Source organism: Tympanuchus pallidicinctus, unplaced genomic scaffold (genome assembly GCF_026119805.1).
Source record: "Tympanuchus pallidicinctus isolate F22 unplaced genomic scaffold, pur_lepc_1.0 scaffold22, whole genome shotgun sequence".
NCBI lineage: Eukaryota > Metazoa > Chordata > Aves > Galliformes > Phasianidae > Tympanuchus > Tympanuchus pallidicinctus.
The window spans coordinates 2,732,395-2,749,205 of record NW_026294739.1 but is presented as its reverse complement, the minus strand read 5'-3'; the positions used below and the strand labels follow the sequence as shown (position 1 = coordinate 2,749,205).

At 46.2% G+C, this 16,811-nt stretch overlaps 1 protein-coding gene across 8 annotated transcripts in view; it reads left to right on the top strand.

Moving 5' to 3' along the window:
- Positions 1–2,672: 2,672 nt before the first annotated feature.
- The window catches only part of PPP2R3A (protein phosphatase 2 regulatory subunit B''alpha), a 52,272-nt gene continuing 38,133 nt past the window's right edge, over positions 2,673–16,811 (top strand). For 3 of the 8 annotated variants that reach the window (XR_008207835.1, XM_052687281.1, XM_052687279.1), the window contains exons 1-2: positions 2,866–2,977; positions 12,993–15,449. Coding sequence is in view for 5 of the 8 variants with exons in the window: in XM_052687281.1 (XP_052543241.1) it covers positions 13,449–15,449 (2,001 nt within the window). In the remaining 3 variants the exon portion in view is untranslated. Of the gene's footprint in view, positions 2,765–2,859; positions 2,978–12,992; positions 15,450–16,811 lie in introns of those variants that run through there. The other 5 variants (XR_008207834.1, XM_052687277.1, XM_052687278.1 and 2 more) reach the window with 4 other exon arrangements.

The window sequence follows — 16,811 nt, the reverse complement described above, 5'->3', positions numbered from 1 at the left end:
ACAGGCCGTGACGCAGAAGGGACGCGCGGCGCATGCGCACTGCTACGGGGGGAGCTGTGCTTTCTTCGCGGTGCGGCAGAACTGTGTGCGGTGCCGGGGTACCAGGCGGCTCAGCAAAGGGGTTTTTAGCCGGTTTCTTGTAGCCCCGCACGAAGCAGACACGGGACGCTCGGTGACTTCACCCCGCTGCTTCGTTTTCCCTGCAGACTGCCAGGTGGCGTTTTGCAGAGCAGCGATTTCCTCGTTTTGCGGGGCGGTGGACTGACTCATCGGGCGGTATTTCTGCGTCACGTAATAACACCGCTCCTTACTTTTTCCACGTTTTATTTTAACAGTCTTGAGGGATTGAACAAAATTGCAGCGACGCAGTTAAGCATTAACTCGCTGCTGCTTACCCTGTAATCATCAAACCGAGGAGACATTCCTGTTCCCCTGAAGTAGCAAATATTACACAGTGGCCTCTCTTTGGTTACTGAGAAAACAAGAGTGTTCTCTAATGGGTTCCACAGTTTCACAGTGTTGGGTTACTGTGTGTTCTTTGGGGCTCTTGTCCAAGCCCATCTGAAGTGAAGAGAAAAGCTCTTCTGGCTTCCACTGCCCAGAGTCCTCAGAGAAACAGCAAATCATCTGTTGCTGTGCTCGGCTCTTCTGGTGACTGCTGGGACTCAGCTCTCTGGGGAAGGCTTTGCAGTTTCTATGGGGGACAGCAGCTGCTCAAGTTGCCACATCCCAGCTATGCTGTAAGGCTACAGATAGTTGACAGCAAGGTCCTGAGCCCCAGAAGGTGCCACGTCACCTGGGATGTGCCATCTTCTGGGTCCTCCTGAGGCTGCCAGGAGGTGCCTCCTCGCTCCATTTCCCTGTCCAGTCAGGTCCTCACCTTTCTTTTCCTGGGTCAGTCTCATCTTTTCCTGCCTTTCCCCACCCAGCTCAGTCCCCAGCCAGGCAAGGCAAGCTGATGCTGTCTTTGCAACTCCTGGGTTTGTTGTCTCTGGCTCATTTCTGATCCCCATGTGCCACTTTTCACCAGCAAATTGGTGTTGAGCTGAGTCTGCACGTTTTTGTGTTACAGCGTTTTTGTATTTGTACACCATTCATCATGCATCATAACTTGCCAAACTGAACTGCGGGTGTTGAGTAAAATTGCTCTGAAGTTTCCACAGCATCGGGACCACAAAGGGAGGCAGGCACACTGCTATGTATAGGGTTAGCAGTGGTGAGTTAATGCTCAGCTCCTTATTGTACTGTTCCATCCTTCAAGACTTTAACAGCCATATGGCTGAAGTGCAGCTCTCCTCCACCACATGATTAACATGTTGGGTTGTAGATTGGGCTCTGCGGTCATCGGCTATGTGCCTCAGTGTGTTCTATGTACCCCTCATTTCTGTGCCTGGCCCTCTGCTCCTCAGTGACCAAATGGATACACCTCCTGTGCTGGTGATAAGAACAGGCTGTGAGGAGAGTCCAAAGAAATAGCCTGAGCTCTGTGGTTGTTGGGTTTGAGGTATAGAATCGTAGAACCATTCAGGCTGAAGAAGATACTTCAGATTCCTAATTCCGACCCCAGCCCACCCCACCATGCCCTCTGCCCACACATCTCCACAGCTCTGAACACCTCCAGCTGCCCCACCTCCCTGTGCAGCTGTGCAATGCCTCACTGCTCTTTCTGAAAATATATTTTTTTCCTAATATCCACGTTGGTGTGCCCTTTCAGCTATTTCCTGCCTGCACTGATAGCAGAGTGTTTGGTTCTTTTTCTGCTGATCAGGCAGCAGCAACGTGGAACCACAGATGTACAGCAGCTCTCTACTGAGACGTGAGGAAGAATGGGGGCTGAGGGGATGCAGGGCTGCACCCCTGGTGTCTGAGAAGCTCAGGGGGAACTCCTGGAGAACTCACTGTCAAGATCTCTGTAGCATCTTCTGAAGATACTAAAACACATTTAGAAAGCGCTGGAGTTAAGAGAACAGCAAAGGGAGCATCTGTCACTGACTGTCTGGGGAGGGACGGTGTGGCTGAAAGAGGTACAGGGAGAAGCAGTGGGAAGGTGATGGTGTGTGAAGCAGAGAGATGTGACACAGCGGCCAGAGGTGTTCCTCTGAGAGGTGCCACAAAGCAGCAGGGTGTGTGTGTGGGGGGGATGGAAGGGTGCTGCAACCCAACGACAGCTCAGCGCTCATCCGCGGGAAAAAAAACCAACGAGATCGGCCTAAACGTCTGCAGGCTCCTCCGCAGGGCTGTTGTGGTGTCTTCGGTCACCTCCTGCCCCAGCGCTGCGTCTGTGACGGCCGCGCTTTTGCTCTCCTCCCTCTTCTTGTGCCTTCACCCATCGCGCCGTTCCGTGCGAGGGCACCGACGACCTCGAGCCGCGGCGGGCTGAAACCGACGCCCGGAGCAGCCGAGTGAACAACAGCCGACGGCGGGGGCTCGGCGTGCGCGAGGGGCGCGGGGCAGAGCGCTGAGGCGCAGCTGAGGAGGGGCGGAGGGCGGGAAGCGAGGGGGCGGCGCGTGCACGCGCGGGGTGGGTGTGTGTGTAGTGGGGGTGGGGGGCCGTTCTCCTCTCCCCTCAGCGCGGGCAGCGCCATTCCGCCGCCGCCTCCGGCTCCTCACCGCCCGGCCTCGACCTGCGGGGCCGCCCGCCCGCCGCCGCGCCTCCGGGGCGGGGCCCCCCGCCGCGCGGAAGGGGCCGGCCGGGCCGGGCAGCAGTGCGCGCCCGGCGGCGGGAGCGGCGGTGCCGGCATGGGACGGGGCGCCGCCCCGGCGGGTAGGTGCGGGGAGAGCGGAGCGGGGCAGGGCCGGGCCGGGCCTGCCGCCCTCAGCGGGGGTGGCCGTCGCTCCCCTCGGGGCCCGGCAGCGGGGGCAGGTGCCGGGCGGGCCGCGGGGCGCGATGTCTGCGGAGAAGCGATCCGGCGCCGGGCGGGATGTCCCGGAGCTGACGGGCCGGGCCGGGAGGAGCGGGGCTCGGCGGAGTGCGCAGGTAGCGCGTCCTGAGCGGGGCGGGGAGGAAACGCTTCTCACCTCGTGTGAGCGCGGAAAGCCAGTGCGCGACGCCTGGGGGGAGCTGAGCGAGGCAGAACCCCGCTGAGCCCCGCACTCGGTGGTTGTGAAAAAAGGGCTTTTTCTATTATTTTTTTTTTTTCTTGAGTGTTTTCTATGAAGCAGAGAAAGTCATTTCTGAGCAAGAAAGGGAGCGGCTTTGGCTGCGAGACTCGCTGGTTCCCTGGCAGACAAACCCGAGATTAAGCTGGGCATAAACTTGTAAAGTTGTGATTGAATAATGGAATAATTTACTGAAGGACGTGTTCTTACTGGAGCAAGTCTCTGAAGGTCATCACACACTGTGCTGGTCCCACGTTATGTAAATATTGTGAAGTTCTGGGCTGATTTTATTACCTCTGTTCTTCACACTAAAGAAGGAAGCACGGGGAGATGTGCTGTCTGCGCCTGTTCTCCCTGGAAAGGCAGCCGGTGCCGAGGGGAGGTGGTGGCAGAGCAGCCGGGGGTCCCCCCACTCTTTGCTGTGCAGTGCTGCCTTTGAGTGCGGGGGTTTTATTGGTGATGTGCTCGTGGCATTGCCGTGTATAAGCAAACTGATGTCCGCTTCAAGAAATAAACTTTACAGGCATCTACTTAAAATAGCCCTCTCCTCGTGATTAATTTTTGTGAATCTTTTGAGTGTGGTAGGTCTGCCCTCACCAGTTATGGTAGAGGGAGGTTATTCTCGTGAAAACTGGGAGGAGATTGACAGTGCTGTTAGGCTATTCTTGATTTTGTAAAATTATTTATTTAATGCCTGTCGGATTCTGAGAAGTTGAAGCAACAATTGACTGCATACAAAGCAACAGAGAAGAGTTGAAGTTTACCAGTGGCACGTGGCCAGTTTCCATTACCTAGACCTCTGCAACTACTGTCATGTGTTATCTTGCTCTCATACTTTGCACAGAGGTGCAGCGTTAAAGGTAGCTGTGGTCATAGTGCCTCAAGTTAAAGTCAACAGGCATGTGTGAGTACTGAGAGCTGCCCTGGCAATGCATGTTCCATCCTCTTCGCCTGCAGCCTGCAGTGCAGCTGGTGAGCATGGTGATGTGGGTGATTCAGATTGCTGCAACGGGGTCCTGTGGTCTTAATGTTCGCTATCGGTAGCCACGGAGAGTAGATATGATGCTGCACAGTGCAGGTTATTTTTTTCCGTGTTTTTCCTCTCAGGACCTTTTTCTGTCCTTCCTGCAAACCTCCTCACCCGCTCCCTAGAATTACGTGGACGTGACTTCAGTCACTCTGAACTTGGAATATCTTGGTAAAGATAGAGAGATTCCCTACAGCTGTAATTCATTGCCCTTGTATAAGTGCTTTCCAGTACCATCCTAAATGACTGCATGCTATTTTTTCCCTGTATAACTAGGTTTTCAGCTGTTACACAGAACTGCACCTTTTTGAAGACTAAATTAGGGGTTGGAAATTGCTTTCCAATTCTGGCAGAAACTGGACAGTGAAATAAAACTATGGTATGAAGGAGACTTTCTTATTCATAAGTAAGGCACTGAAGTGCTGTCTCGCAGAACTGGATTAATATGTTTTACAGGACAAGCTTCCTCTACCAAGTACACTATTGTATTCTTCCTCATGCTTAGGTCTCTGGATGTGATTTGTGGATACACTGATGTGGGCAGGTGCAGTGGAGCAGTTTGTTGTGTTTTGGAGGATGAAATGTTCTGTGGCATCCCGTGCCTTGAAAAATCAGTGCCTCTAGCTGGGCACTACAAACTGGTGCACTCTTTCCTTTGCCATGATTCTTGCCAGGTAAAAGGAAGGTAATAGTCATGAATTCATGAGAAGTAGGGGAAATAAGTTAATGTTTAAGAAGCCTATAAATACTATACTGATAGAGAAATTAATCATCCTGCTTGTAGAACGCTGTATGAGTAGGAGATACTAACCAATATATGAGGTCACAGACGTAAGAAAGCTGATTAAAAATGATTGTTTGTTTTAATAGATATTCATATTCATGAATGTGAGCACTGATTGCTATTCACTGAAATTAGAATGAGGATCTTTATGCTTCTTAGTGCTTATCTTTCTTTGTGTCATTTTAATCTGCTTCTTTTTGAATACACAGAGATAAATGGGTAGAACTTGATTCTTCTGGAAAGAGTCCTGGGTTAATGAAGATACAAGGGAAATGACTGCCTCTGTCCTGCAGAGATGTCAGGCTACAACACTCCTTGTTTTCCTTCGTGGAGGGAAGGGGATAGAAAAGTTAAGCTTCCTTCATTTTCTTCTTGCTTTGATCATGCTGATCTGTGCCTCTGGTGTGGCTTATCCGAGTCATAAGCAGTAAAAGCTGTAGCAGTGCCAGACTTCTTGAATGCTGGGACATGCTGTACCTTTTGGCCTAATTTGTTACATTTCAACAGCTGCTGTCTTGGGAGCATGAGTGGAGGCTGGCAGGAATGGGCTTGTGGAAGGTATGACTGGTGGAAATGGCTGCTTACTCTTTGCTCCTGTGATTATGCCTCAGAGGAGAGGATGGGCACATGGCACAGAACAGGAGTGTTTCTCCCAGCTTGGTGTTTTCTCTCTTCTCACTGCTGACCCGTTGAAGGCGTGCAGTGCTGCAGTTGGCACCGGGCTGGGGTTACCCTGGAGAAATGGATTCTCATCACAGGAGAAGAACTTTTACCAAAACTCTTGAATACCTGAGGAAATAAGTGAGTAGTGTGGTATGGTGCAGATGAGACGTGAAGTCAGGGAAGGCAGCAGTGAAAAGTAAATAAGCCCCAAATAGATGAGTAATGAAGGAAAATATTGTTAATTTATAGAATTAAAAATCTATATTAGCTGGCAGGTAATAATTGGCAGATGGCTTGCCTGCTATGGGAGAAACTTGCAGTTTCCAAGATGGTTTTGTGAAACCTGTAAATGCTGACCTCATTAGCAGGGACTGAGGGAATGCCATCTTGAACACTACTCCTTTGTAAAGGAAAACTTTGTTTTCTTAATGCTTCAATAAAATCACTTTAATTTGTGAAAATTCATCGGATATTGTTGGTGCTAAATTAACTGTTTCCAGGGAAAAGAAATACATCCTGCTAATATGAAGTTATTTTTTCCTTGTAAGGATATGAACAGCCAACAGAGACATTACTTAATCAAGCTGGCTTTCTGACCTCTGCCCCGAGCCTTGCTAATTATGTGCTTTTGAATCTTCTCCACTTCCAGTGTCTTCTGGTTGGTCACCTTATTTTCTGTCAGCATAACAAATTTAAGTGGGGCTCATTCTTCCTACAGGTGTTGGTTTTTTTTACCTGTGGCTTGCTAAGTTCTGGCATGTCTGTTAATATATCGGGGCATGCTAAATAACCTAAGATTAACTAATAGCTCTAAACAGACAGAGGAACAACAATTAGTTGGCAAATTATTTAAACTTATTGGGTTGTTAGGCAAAAAAAAAAATTGCGTGAGCTTTCAGCCTCCTGCTGCCTCATCTGTCTAACTGGAAGCCAATCCTGTGGGACACATTCCTGTCTGGTCAGTTTTGGTTCCAGATCTCTGCAGAAGGAAAGGTGTAGAAAGATATTTCTGAAAAACTTGAGAAGGGTGAAACTTTCCTTGATAATTGTAGCCGTCCTGCTCTTCCAGCAGCAGAAAGCTCCTCGGGGCCCCTGCGTTGGTTCTCAGCAATCATTTTGGTGTAGCTGTGTTCTGGGACCCTGCGTGCTGATGTTTGTGAGGAGTGCAGCAGCTCCCGAGCGTTAGATAACACTGCGACTTAACCTGAGGGATCGCACTGAGTGACGCTGCGCTCACTAACTGCAAATCAGTATGTCAGAACAATAGTGTGAGCACCAGTGCCAAGCTTGTTTTAAAAGAGCAGTGTAGGCTGTTGTTACTGATACCAGCCCTAATCTTTCTGAGTGTCGGGTTTGTTTTATGCTGCTGTAAACAGGGGCACGTTGTATTTCAGGAGGCGTTTGGTGTTGTTTTTTTGTGTTTTTTTTTTTTTTTTTTAAGCATAAAGCTACTGAAATAGATTTCCAGGTGTAAAAATTGACTTCTCCAAATTCTATTGACTGTAAAGCAGTGTTTATCATCCTGTCACAGATGGTGATTCCCAAGGTCACGTCTGCTTGGAGGTGTGCCTCCATTAGTCCTTCCATTGCTGTGACCTTTGTGGTTCACGGCAAGAATGCAGAAGTCTCACTTCAGCTGGAGAAATTAGGGCTTGGAAGCTATTCAGCAAAAAAGCATGAAAGACAGAGAAGCAAGTATTCTGCTGTTTCTGGGTTTTTGGAGAGTCTCACAAAGCTTTTATTAACTCTTCTTAAAGGAAATATGCTGCCATGCAGGGAGGGTAAGTTTTCCATTAACCAATACCCGGTTAAAGTGTAGGAAGAAATGTCAGATTTTCTAGTGAAGAGTAATCACAGGCACAACCCCATTGAGATCCGTTCTCAGGCTTGTGTTGCTCAACAGTTGCAAATGATCTGGAACAGAGGCTGAATAATGAAGTGGTGCTATATGCTAAGAATTGCAAAATGAGAGTAGTAGAAACAAAAGGTGATTGAGTTGCAGAAGGTTCTTGTGCTAGTTGGTGGTATTAAAGGAAATATTAAAACAGAACCCCTGGATTGCCCAGAACCTTTCTGTGTCTGTGATCTGCTTTGATGGGAGCTTTGCAGGTTTGCAGTGCGCGTGTGCCTGTTTTTAGCGTGGTTCCTGGAGCACCGCTCAGTCGCATCTAGTTCTATACTGGAAGAGGTGAGCAGTCAGACCTTATTCGTCTTTTCTGTGCCATTCATGATTTTCTAGGCTATCCTATTCTTCCCAAGTCTTCTCTTTCAGTCTGAAGTGCTTTATCATGCCTGCTTGCTCATCACTTAAAAGCTTTACCAACCCTTTGGGTTACTCTTGTTGCCCATCTGCTGCTCCTTCCCTTGAGGCTGTGCCAGTATCTCCATTCTTGTTTAGACCTTTCCATGATAGGTCCTGACAAGGGACAGTAGTGTCCTTTCCTTTTGAAAGAGGAAGGAAGAGAGAAGATATGAATTTACTCAGGTGCTTGGGAGAACTGACATTTGAGAATGTCTGGGCTGAAGAATTCTCTGTGAGTCTTGGAAGGAAATACACTTTGCTTTGAGGTCGATGACTTGAATGAGATGAATCCCACGTCTGCTTCATTTTCTTTGCAAGAATGCTGACAAAGTTCAGGAAAGGGCTGCAGCATTGACTTGGAAGACATCTGTATTGCAAAACGTCTGTAAATCGTGGAGAAAGCTAGGAGGTGGTTTGATCATAACATGCCTGTATTTGCAGGTGAGGAAACCTCACTCCCTGAAAGATTTTTCTAGATTATCTTAAGAAAACCTGATGCCTGTTTGCTGGAACTTGGTGTTAAACATGCTCAAATCAGAAATAATGACTTCTTCTCTACAGTGAATGTAATTAAGTATTGAAGAACTCAGAATGAGCGTAATAAGGAATATGCTGTGGTTCAAAGAGGTTCGTTTGGCTGCAGCAGATCCCCTGGCAGGGGTAAAGGCAGCTCTTGGAGACGTTGGTCTTGGAGACGTTGCAGTTTCTCAAACCTTGCTGGTTTAAGTGGTGTGTGCACTTCTGATCCTATAATTTCACAGGTAAATTTTGTGCTGGAATTGAAATGTTTGCACATGTGTCAATATGGGAAGAAAAGGTAAATTTTCTTAGTTTTGTGTCCAGCCTGCTTTGGAAGGTAACTTGTGGTGGCCATTTGTAAATTGGGTCCTTTGTGGTGCGGGTCAAAATAACGCGCAAATGGTTCATTGCAGCATTTCTGCTCAGTTCAGCAGATGAGCAGTTCCAGCAAAGGTGGAACATCCAATGGTTTTAATACCAGATTTCCTGAGACTTTTCCAGCATCTGTAGAATGCTTTATAAAATCACCAGTCGCTGTGCTGACTGGGATGGGGCCATTGGAGCTGTGGCTGCTGTGTGATCTGAGCTTCTTCGGCTTTTGTGGACTGTGGCTCTGTGTCAGCTCCTTCTGATGCTGCACAGCAACTCTTCAACAACTGAGTCACCTCTTCTATTCTCATCTCCATCCTCTGAGTCTGCATTTGCACGTGTGCTTTGTAATCTCGGTTGACAATATTACGACTTGGGCCACATAGGAAGAAGCATAATGATAAATCCCAAGGTCCAGTACCACTCTGCAATGGCTTGTGGAATTGTAGAACTTACAGGAGTAAGTGAATACTTTTTCCTGTTATTTACTGAAGTACCAAAGGCTGCCTGACGTTTGTGCTTTGCAAGAAAACATCACTTTATGTGCCAGCTTTTGTTTTCTATAATCAATGTAATTTGCTGTTCAATAGAACGTGAACAAAATCCATGCATTTCTGAATGAGAAGATCCAGTTAAGCTGCTTTTTGGCACAACCAGCTCCTGTAAGAGCTAGGATGTGGCACCTGATCACATAGCTGGGGTGGTGCTTCTGAAACCACCTTGATGACTTGTCAAAAGGCAGAGCTATTGATTTTTCTTTTTATTTTTTTTCCCCTCTGTTATTTTTATAGAAGTATCCAAGCTGGAGAACTTACCCTACCACCTCTTCTGCTTGAAGCAAGCATGCTTACATAGTGAGTGACACCTTTGCTGTGTACGGACGCAGAAAGGGCTGGTTTGCTCTTAGGGTTACTGCTAATGTTGTTGCTAGTCTTGGAATGAAGGAAAAGCTGTGCTTACCATGAAGCTTTCAGAGGCAGCAGAGGCCTGTTCCTGGCTTGCTAGGCTCCATCTGCACATAAGCCAAGCTGCTGGCTGGTGGATCCCTAGCTTACAGATTGTCGTTGTTCGGTTACTTTACTTGAGCATAATCTTTACATGAATAGAATTTCTTGTGTGCTGTAGAGTAACCTTTTATATTATTAGTATCTGCAATAATTTTTTCCCTTGGAAAGTGATTCATTTCTTCTTGCAGATAGGGAAGACATGAAGCATTATTCTGCAGTCACACAAGAAGCCCTATTCATTCACAGTTTATATTGTGAAACCAACCCTGTATCCTTAGGGTTGGAGTTGGTTTCGTGGCAGCAGTCCTAATTACTGAATCTATCTCCAGCATATCTGAACTGGGGGCTGTTTAGAAGCACAACTGGAATGAAATGGGAGGTCGAAAAGATGGAAATATGGATGTTTCTTAATGCACTCAGTCTTTCCATTGTTGCTGTTCATAAATAGTAGATTTGAGTCACCAGCCCAAAGTCTCAACAAAAGCCCATTCAAGCTCAGTTTGAGACCAGATTCCCAGATCTGGTAACAGGAAGATTTTGTCTTAACTGGGTTTATATGCTGGATCATGTTTGGTGGTTCAGTGTCAAATAAAGCTGTGAGCTGAGTGCTGCTAATCCTGGTCAAGTAAAGCCAGTGGAGGAGTGAGAAATGCAGTTTGTATTCTGTGTGTGTGTGCGTTTGTGCCGCCTGGGAAGTTACTGGTCTTGGCTGTGTGTAGCTGGAGACAAGTGCTTCAGTGCCTTGAGATACCTTAGCACGTTTCTGCAGACAGTGAAAATAAGGCAAGTGATATTCACTGAGAAGACATTACACTAAGGACATTAAAAAGAGGCTGTTAGATTTTTAATATTCATTCTCTGTTTACTTCTTTCCCTGCCGCAACAGTAAAAGGGCTGAAGACATCTGAGCACGGAGGAGGAGGTCGTGTTGTGACAGCCGTGACATGTCTGTGTCTTGATTGTGTTGGCTCCTGGATGTGGTGGTACCAGAGAAACACAGCCTGGTTGGGAAGAGGTTAGAGAATGCAGCAAGCGTGGCTGGTCAGCATCCTTCTTCTAAGGGGCTGACTGCTTGAGCATGGCTGAGCAGTGGCTTAGGGCTTAAGCACGTAGAATTGTTTGGAAAGTGGAGATGATAGGAGGAGCTGCTTCATGTGTTGTTGAGCATATCTGGAAAAGCAAAACTGAACTGAAGAAGCAGTAGTTTAGGCTGAGAATCTGAGACTTCATTTTGACAAATCCTTGTGGAGTAATCTTAATGACATGAAAAGCTTCAGTGTTTGAAGATAGCTTAACGGGTGGGAGAAACTTAATCCCAATGGAAGGAGTACATATAAAAGGGGGAAGCAACCCCTTGGAGTGATAGAGGAGTCAGAGAGATTTAACGTCTTATTTCTATGATTAGGGAATAGCTTTGTCAAGATGCAATTGTTTCCCAAATTATGTACATCTCAGACAGTCTTCCTTGGTGGTAAAACTTGTTCATTAGAAAAGTAGGGAAGAGAGGACTGGAGCAATTGTGAAGAGCAGTCTTCTGCTGTGACTCATGGAGGAGGGAGGAAGGAGCTCTGAACAAGTCTCATGCTTTTTTGGAAACAATATTGACTTTTCTAATCTCCTCTTTTGCTGGCCTCTGTTTTCTCTAAGCATCATGGAACTTTTCTTTCGGGAGATGCTGGGAAGTTTGTTGATAGAGAGTCAAAAAAGAGCAAGCAGCAAATAGGCTTTTACCTCTGAAAGTGTTAGAAGGCTCTTGGAGTGCAGAGATCATTAGACTTCTTGGAGTCATGGAAGCATGGGTTTTCCTGCCTGAACAAAGCCTGCTAAGTCTTATAAGATGAGCACGTTGGTGAGCCATTTTTTAAACTGTGGCTCTGATTCAGCGAAGCATTAAACGCACCTGATTGTGGAGCCTGAGAGTCAGTGACTGGAGGGTGTGGAGTCTTATTACCTAGGCTTCTGCTCCACGTATAAGGACCCCAGGGTTTAAAAATGGTTCTGTTTACGCCCTTTATCCTCTGACTCAGTGCTGTGGCTGGGCACACCCCATACCTCTGATCATCCCTTTGGAAGGCTCTCCTGTGCCTGTGGGGCTTTGGGGCAATGCCAGTGGGTGCAGGGAGGAGCAGTATGGGGCAGGCACAGAAGCGTGCTGTGAAGCTGGCCCTGGCACAACAGACAGATTGGCCTGTGGTGCTTGATAGGCAGGTGGCAGCCTGTTACAGACACCAACCTGGTAGTTGGAGCAGTTGCTACTTCATCTTGCATGCAATCATTGCAATGTTTTATGTAATCCACGGAACAAATCAGAAAGGCTTCTGCGTGCAATTCTACTTAATGGTAATGAGCGGATTTGATGTGTTTATGAATCCCAGCAAATAATCTTAAAATCAGTTCTTTTCAACTTCAAATGAAGGATTTATAATACATAAAATGTCAACGTTCAGCAGGATGGGTTTGTTTTTTGTACAATTTAACCATTATGATAGGAAATGCAACCATAAATGCTTACTCTGAGTGTAAAATTCTCAATTCTGATTTTCACAGACAGAACCTCTACACAAATGCTATTTTCTGCTCTTGGTGTCTACACCAGCAGACTTATTTAAGAAGTCTGTTATGCTATTTATGGGTTACAGGAGAATAAAAAAAGCAGTTCTGCCTTAAAATGTTTGCCATAGTCCCAGAGACCTTGGTGAAAGGCTAATGGAAGTAGCCTTTATGAAAGGCCAAACATTTTTAGAGGCATTCATCTGCTTTGCTTCAGGCTGTTTGCAGTGCTTTATAATCCAGAGAATTTGGAAATCCTGAAAGTGCTTTTCTCAACCGCTGTTTTCCTTGTGTTAGAGGGTCTTGGGAAATGAAAGCCAGAAATTTGCAACGTGATCACAGTGTTGTGTACCGTTAGAATTAAAGGTAATGTTTTGCACAGAATAGGAAAGAGGGGGGAAATAAGCAAGTCTGGAAAAAAGAAATCAATGAGTGGTTAAAATAGAGCTGTTAAAATGGCAACACAGCAACACAGCCCGTGTATAAATATAGGCTAGCTCCTTAGCAGTGTTCTTATATGGTAGATCTGAGTGAAGGAAAAATATCAGCCTGTTCTCACTCCATACAAGCCTGAATGCTGGTTGGTAAGGTCTGATGCCATTTGTTTGGTGTCAGAAAAGGCTGTATCTTACATGTCAGTTGTAATGACTCTTGTTTCTCTTTCTCTTGCAGGGACCTTCCTTAACAATGTGAGAAGGGACTCACACAAGCATACTGTGGATTTTTTATCTGTACATACCACTTGATTATTGTCTGTGTTCTACTGGTCAACCTGAAAAGAAAGATCAAACAAAAATTGTTGTCAGCTTTGCCCTAAAGCTGCCTGAAATTTATGACTCCTTTTGGAGAAACTACCTGGACTGTTAGAAATGGAGCAGCTCAGGCTGTGTCTCTGATCAGCAGAGCTCTCTGCGTGGAGTACAGAAATCAAGTTGCCTTAAATCAAACCATATGCAGGTTGCACTAATTGTTGTAACTACTGCTGATACCACTCCAGACTTCACTAGGACTTTCCAAGACAGTTGTTTCTCACGTGGCTTGAATGTTTTCAACTGATGTTTGAATATTTCTATTCAATCTGGTGTGACTGTGCAAAGTCAAAGGAGTTTATTTTTGCCTGCTAAATTAATGGTGAATTTTGAAGCCTCACTTCCAAGCGGGATCTGTGCTATGGCAGCAACCTACAGGCTTATGGTCACAACTGTGAACTGCTACAGCAGCGTGGTGATAGAACAGCACTTTCAGCACACAGTGCATTACTGCACGGGGACCTGCCAGGTGTTTAAGCAAGGAGTTGCATGTATAGTTGCCCACCACAGTGTGTGTGCAGAACTCGGTGTCCAAGATGCCAACCTAGACCACAAAATTCCAGTTTCTGAAAACGGCCTTGCCTTACCTGGGAATGAGGACTATCAGCAAATACTCCTGAATAATCCCAGAATCAAAAAGGGCTCTTCGGTGCAAGCTTCTGGCAGTTTAAAAGACATTACTGGTGAGGCAATAAATCTCGCCAGTGGTAAAATAAAGGAATTCTCGTTTGAGAAGCTCAAAAACTCTTCCAATCATGTGGCCTACAGAAAGGGGAGGAAAGTTCGTTCAGAATCATTCAGCAGACGATCATTTGATTTTGACATGATTTATGGGCACTTCAGCAACGATGAGAACTCTCCTCCGTGTGGCTTTTTGCAGAGTCCCTCGCCTGTGGAGAAATGGCAGGAGAGCAATGATGCTCCAGAAGTCGGTATGAATCCCATGGTTCCCTTCTCACCTCATTCCTTCTCTGACGAAAACTTCATTACCCAGATTTTGGAGAAGCACAAGCTGGATGGTTCTTCTAGTGGAGATATTAAAGTGTGCTTAGACATCTTGCTCAAGTGCTCAGAGGATCTGAAGAAGTGCACTGACATAATAAAGCACTGCATCAAAAAGAAATCAGCAGACAGTGTTAGTGGAGGGAATAGCAGCGATCCTCTGGCTAGTTCAGAAATGATATACGTGAATCTGATGAGAAGATTTTCTTCATACCTGAAAAAGTTACCCTTTGAGTTCAAGCCACCTGGGCACAAGGAGGCAGGTGATCTTGGAGAATTAGTGAACTGTTTTCATGGCTTGCAGCAAACTCCCTTTTCGCCAATATTTGGAGATGAGCAGCCACCTAGGTATGAAGATATTATTCAGCTTCCATCCTCAAATGCAGTTCCTGTCAGACCACCAGGCGACCAGTGTGAGGTGACAAGTGCCTCTCAGTCCATCCAAACAAGCACTGTGAGCTTTACCTCAAACTCCCTTTGCAGCACCTCACAGGAGAACACTGTGAGAGCTGTGAAAGATGCTTGTGTTCTACCTCAGTTATCAGCCACAAGCCCTTCTGACTGCACACCTTCCACTGAGGTTTTGTACATCGAGGAAGAGTCAGATGGGGAAAGAGTGTTGGAGAAAACAACGAGGGCAAAGGAGAAGGAGGACTGGGAGAGTTTAAAGCATAGCTACCAGCTATCTGGTTCTTCAGATGCGATTGCTGATGGTAAAGCAGAACCTACCAGGGTAGGAGGTGAACTTTCTCACGCTTCTGAGAAAAGTAATCTTTTAAAACCAGTTTCAGATTCTGTACTGCGTGGTTCTCAAGCTGGCATCTCCAAAGGAGAACAGACGTGCAAGATAGACAAGGATGAAATAGATAAACTGCTGCTGGACTTGGAGCACTTCTCACAGAAAATGGAGAGTACTTTTAGGGAGCCCCCTCCAAAGGAGAGCGAACCTGCCTGTCTGCAGGTGTTTGGCTGGCAGGGTAGGCCGGTACTACCTGCGGCTCTTGAACCCAAAAGTAAACCCAGTGACCCCACTTCCCCTTTGTCAAAAATCATGGAAACCAATGGTCATAAAATGGAAGAAGATGACAGAGCCCTTTTAATGCGTATCTTAGAAAGCATCGAGGACTTTGCCCAGGAACTAGTGGAATTCCAGACAGGCAAAGGAAGCTTGTCCAAGGAGAAGGAAGTGATGCAAATTCTTCAGGAAACTTTATCAACTCCTTCACAGTCCCTCCTTGCAGGGCAAAAAAGCCATGCTGGGGCTGCCTCCAGAGACTCTGTTCCAGCTTTGATTCAGCAGGCACCAGAAGTAATTAAGGTAAGAGGATGAAGCCTTTGAGTGGATAATAAAATAAATGTGGAAAAAAATGTGGAAAAAATGTTACGAGTGGTAAGCAGTTCTTTCGATGCTGCAGTGTGGAATAATGTGCTCAACCTGGCAGTAGTATTGATGCAGAAACGAAAAAGGAAACAAAAAAACTGAGCAAACAAAATGGGCTCTGACGTGCAGTTTCACCTTTCACCTTGTCGTTTTCCTGATGGTACTCCTGTAGCCTCCTGTTTGCTTGTACTTAAGTGGGTCCTACATAACAGAAGGGCTGAGGCAGTGTTTCAGCTTATTGCTTTATTCCTGGGAGCAGGCACTGGATTGGCTCTCACCAGTTCAGTGAGAACTGGAGGCTCCACCTTGCCCTTTCCCTTCTCAGAGTAACAGCTTCCTTTGTACTGCTTATCGGTGGATCCTGAAGAAAGATCCTCTGTGGTGCAACAATGAAACCTAAGAAGATTTATTTATTTATTTCCCTTCCTGTGTCCTCAGTGCACAGAGTGGTTACGGTATCCACACTGCGCATTTCTCAAACAAGAAGCAGGATTTTTTGAGCAGGGTCTGTTGGAAGCCTGCTTTAGAGGGAAGCTGAAGCTCTCTGTCCAGTTCCTAATACTTTCCATTTGAAAACGAGTGCCACACTTCCATAACAATGCAGTAACAAGGTCCCACAAGGTGCACAGAAGGGCTTCACTTCCCAAAATCCATTTTCCATTTATGTACTTGAGAAGGCGTCCAGGTTATCAGTGAACTCTCAGAGCTCTTTCCAGCAGGAGCGTGGTTTGCGTGTCTTCAGGGTGTTTGATTTCCTGAAAACACAGGTATTTGGTGCAGTTCTGAAAGGGCTCGGATGGAGAGAAGTATTTTATCTCCCTACATGACATGATTTTTTTTCTTAGTTTTAAGACTAGATGCTCTCCAAGCATTTCTAATTTTTCTCCGTGCATCTTTGCTTATGGAAAATGGCAAATATGACCTTGTTGGATATCTCCAGCAAGCCAAAAGAGCTTCTTCCTCAAAGTGTTGAACTAAGCAGCTTTAAAGGTTCTGAAGCAATCTTTTAATAATTATTCTTGCCTTATGTATTTACAAGATTTTTTTTTTTAAACTTGTGAACTTGAAACAAAAATTATCATGTGACATCTGCATTTTGTGGCTGCTTTTGTACAGTACTGAGAACTTGGATACTCTTAGACTGTCAAACAGCTTTTTTCAATTGGTTCCCTACTGGTTTGTTTCCCTCGTTATCCCTGTGGTGTGTGTGTTAGTTTGCTCTTAGCCTGCCTTCACAGACATACAGTGTGTACCAGTATTACCGGAGCTCCTCTCGCTTACTACAGCTCAGCTTTGTGC